At 37.8% G+C, this 4551-nt stretch overlaps 1 protein-coding gene across 1 annotated transcript; it reads left to right on the top strand.

Moving 5' to 3' along the window:
* The first annotated feature begins 1095 nt into the window (after positions 1 to 1095).
* LOC145112026 (uncharacterized) lies at positions 1096 to 1975 on the top strand. Its single transcript, XM_079048239.1, has 2 exons — positions 1096 to 1595; positions 1657 to 1975. Exons 1-2 carry the CDS (start codon positions 1096 to 1098, stop codon positions 1973 to 1975), a joined length of 819 nt encoding a protein of 272 aa, XP_078904365.1.
* The last annotated feature ends 2576 nt before the right edge of the window (positions 1976 to 4551 follow it).

Here is a 4551-nt window from a genome sequence, read left to right as displayed (position 1 = left end):
TTGGGTGCGGTCGCAGTTTGGTAAAAATGGACGCGTTTTGTGATTGGGTAGGGAGAATTTAGCCGTTTTGTGATTGGGTGGTAAGAAAATTAAACTTTTTATTTAAATTAAAATTTTTTAAAAAAATAAAGTATGGCACCACTCCTTGGGTGTGGCAAAGAACCACACTTTTGTTGTAAAAAATGATGTGACCTTTATGTGGCAATGAAGGGAGTGTGGTTTCGATGACACTACTCCCTCCAGCCTTATTGAAATTCAGAAAACTTTGCCAACAGTTTGAACAGAGTAAACTTCATATCAATGACAATTTTGGGTTTTCACTGCAATTGTTATTCAATAAAATATTAGACTAGACATTTATAATAGTTTATGGTACTAAAGTGTAATATTATCTACTATATATATCCCTATGTAATCTGTACATTAGATATACAATACAACGTGATTACCAAGTTTAATGTGGTATCAGAGCTAATTCACCATAACCCTAATCGGCCTCCCTAGCGTCCACCCTACTCCAATTGACTTCCTGTAAGACACAATTTTTCTGTCTCTCTCATCTCTTCCGATTATCACACACACAATGACAACTCTTGTAGCTTTCACTCAAGCCGAGAAAACCATTCACAACACACACAAGTCTGGTTTTACTTTATCTTCTACTAATTATGGGTATTGGAAAACGATGATCCAACCCTTCCTAGTAACAAACAAACTGTTTGGATATGTTGATGGCTCCATCCCCTGCCCTCCATCTACTATCTTATCGACACCAACATCTTCAAAAAAAGACAAGGAACAAGTTGTCACAACACAAGTCAACCTAGATTATACAACTTGGGTACTCAATGATGCCCATGCCAGGATGCTTCTTTTGTCTACAATCTCAGAAACGACTTTTCAGCATGTACAGGGAACCACCTCAAGGAGTTATGGTTGGCTTTGGAACGTGCATTTGCCCCTCACAGACCCTCCAGGGAGTACACCTTGAATACTCAACTGTTAAAGATTCAAATGAAACCTGATGGATCATCAATCGCCTATCTCACTAGGGGTCAAGAATAGTCGGATGCTCTTGCTAACATAGGTGAACCTATGAAAGAAAAAGACGTGGTTATGCTTGTGTTATCTGGCCTCCGTGATGAATACAATGGTCTCAAGTCCAATATCCTTGCTCGACAAACACCTATTGCCTTCATTGATCTTCACTCTCTTTTATTAGATCATGATTATATGGTCTCCAAAACCTCTACAGAGGTTCCTCCTGCACAGGTCTTTGCTACAGTAGCATCCATTCGCAAACCAGCCACCACACCATGCTCGTCACAAACCTCTACAGAGGCTGTTCAAGCCATCCAACAACTTGTTGCCCAGTTAGGTTTCCAACTGCAACCCCTCGGTTCTTCGCAACCCCAAGCACACTATACGAACCGATTCCAAAACAACTGTGGCCGTTCTCAAAACAACAGATCAAGGGGGCGTGGAAACTACAAAAACCAAAATCAAGGTACTTGTAATCAATTTAGTTGGGCATCTAATCAGAACACTGTGTATGGAAAATGTAACAGGTGTGGCATAGGACATGTACCATCAAGGTACTTGTAATCAATTTAGTTGGGCATCTAATCAGAACACTGTGTATGGAACATGTAACAGGTGTGGCATAGGACATGTACCATCACAATGTCCAAATCGTGATCCTAATACAATTAGGACTCGCCAGTCGCCATCAGCGAACTTTGCTGATTCTTGCTCACATGCTTCAAACTCTTGGCTTCTAGACACGGGGTCGAGTGACCATGTTACCTCCAATCTCTCTAATTTTGACCAATTTGAAGCTTACTATGGAGATGACAACCTTCATATAGGCAATGGTAAGGGCTTACCAATTTTATACATTGGCTCATCTCGTTTCTATTCACCTAACAACACATTTAATCTTAATCACATCCTTCATGTTCCTTCCATTACATAAAACCTTATTTCTGTTCAACAATTTTTCCTAGACAATAATGTTTAGTTTGAGTTTCACTCTACCTGTTTTACTGTGAAGGACGCAACTACCCACAAGATCCTCCACATGGGTCCAAGTAATGGAGGTCTCTACTCCTTCATCCTTCCACAAGCTCCACCTAAAGTCTCTCTTTCTACTGTTTGTGTGTCCTCTTACACATGGCATCACCGACTGGGTCACCCTCATCCACAACTTTTGAAGTCTATGTTATCAAAGTTTAATTTACCTTTATCAAACAATAGTTCTAGTATTTCTTGTGATTCATGTCTTGTTGGAAAATCTTCAAAACTTCATTTATGACCATCTCCAGTTAAAAGTACTCATATTCTAGATCTTGTTTTTTGTGATGTGTGGGGCCCTACACCGGTCCCATCGGTTGATGGTCATCGGTATTTCTTGATATGTGTAGATCACTTTACCAAATTCATGTGCTTTTTATTGGGTTTTATACAAACAATCCTATGTGTGCATGCAACCCTAATTTGGATCTATGTTTTCACTGTTAGACATACAACAAATGAACACAAATGGAAACCCTAGCATGCATCTAATATTTCAAAAATCACAAACAAACGATTAGAATACATACCTTTGTTGTTATATAGTAATAACAACTAAATCTTGAAGTTCCTTTGCTATTGAGAACAAGTACCACAAATGTAGTGCCTCTAATGGCTCACAAACACACTTGAGTGAGAGGATGAATATGAGAGAGCGTAGAAAGGGTAGCTTGCCCCAAAAACGGATCCTCTAAAATTTCTCCACGGGTTGGACAAAATCTAGAGCCTAGGGGGTCTATTTATACTTGAGGCTAGCTAGGGTTTCAGGGTGGAAACCCTAATCCCTTAGCTTAGCGCCTAAGCAAGTCCATCGACCTCCTTACATTACGCCCTTGGACGAAAACTCCTAGATCCTTCTAGGATTTTTAGTCTAGCCCTAATAAAGGTGATCCAATGGCCCAAAGCCTCAACTATCAAATAATTACAAGATAGCCCCTGTACTATTAATCAGTTCCTTTAATCCCAAAATTAATTCCAAATTAATTTCTGATTAAATACTAATTAATAATATGATTCAAAATTAATATATTATTCATATAATATATTAATAAATCATATTTATGCCCCAATTTATTATTCTTAATAATAAATCAGCCTCTCTCCTCAACAGTCATCCTATCTAGTCACCAGTGTGAAGGCAACCCAAAAGAACCATGCTACAATCGGATCAAGTACATACCAAATATAGTTATGGGCTTAGACACCTAATCCAACAGTCTCCCACTTGGATAAGTCTAATAACTATAATTGCAAGTACGACTTTAAAATTCGATTAGCAATCGTAGCTCTCAAAAGCCGCTGTCGAACTCTGACACGTCCTTAGATAAGGGATCCTATATTCCTCCATTATAGATATCGTAAAGACATGAGACATGGATTATAATCATTCTCTCTGTCTATGTGTTGTTTCCCGATTTCTGATTTATGACAACTGACTAATTGAATAGATCAAATCAGTCTAGGCTTGGCCAAGCGCTTTGGGATGTCATCACTAAATCATTGAGGGGCCCACAATTATCGCTTTTATACCTCTTAGGGTAAAAGGAACGGATAAACTTCGACTCAAATGCTCGCTTGTACTTACTCATCAAATCACACACAACAATATGTTTTATAACACCAGGTTACTGGTGCGTTTACATATGTCAATGTGCAACCGACTTGTAAACTACAACTCACATGTCTCCGTTTCAAGAATATAAGATATTATCGTCTCACAATCACCCGTGATAAAATCCATGAAGTGATTCACGTGAGCGTGGGTTTAATCCAATACTCAAATCTTATTTCATGAGCACTCATGAACATTGCAACAAACTTTTGTTATGTCTAAAACGCTTCAGACAATCTACAGTCGAATTCATGACAGTCTTGCCTCAATACCTAATTTCAAAGTATGATCGACTGTGGATGGTTTGAATAATCTTATTATTCGGGAAGTCAAAACATGCAAAGTGAAACACAAGAATAATCAAATCCAATATGGCCTCAACACTTTGAGTATAAATAAAACACCTTTTATTTAATCACCATATTGATTACACATTAATCATTGTATAATGTTTCGGATAATCAACTTAATACTTGAATTGAAAAACAATAGTTATCCCATGATCCAAGCATGCACACCATGTTTACCTATGGTCCTTACTTTGTGAAATAGATCAATTGAACACATTTCCAATGATGCTCGTTTCACAATTCCCAATCCTTATCACAAGTGTAAGAATACCAAATTCTTGATATGTGTTAGATTCTAACATTTTACGCAATGATCCTTTTGTAATGACATAGCACCAAAGTCACCAAGACTTTGCCAATGATATTACAAAGTGCTCTGTTGGAGATTGTTACAAGACAACTCCATAGACATGAAGTCTCAAATTCAAAGTACATTCCTTTGAACATCATTCTTGCATAAAAGTTTCTAATCTACATAAATCCTTAATATCCAACTCCCATTATGGAAACATTTCC

This window comes from Lactuca virosa, chromosome 5 (genome assembly GCF_052849685.1).
Source record: "Lactuca virosa cultivar CGN04683 chromosome 5, Lactuca_virosa_CGN04683_v6, whole genome shotgun sequence".
NCBI classification, from domain to species: Eukaryota; Viridiplantae; Streptophyta; class Magnoliopsida; order Asterales; family Asteraceae; genus Lactuca; species Lactuca virosa.
The sequence above is the reverse complement of the archived record's forward strand: the minus strand, read 5'-3'. Positions and strand labels throughout refer to the sequence as shown.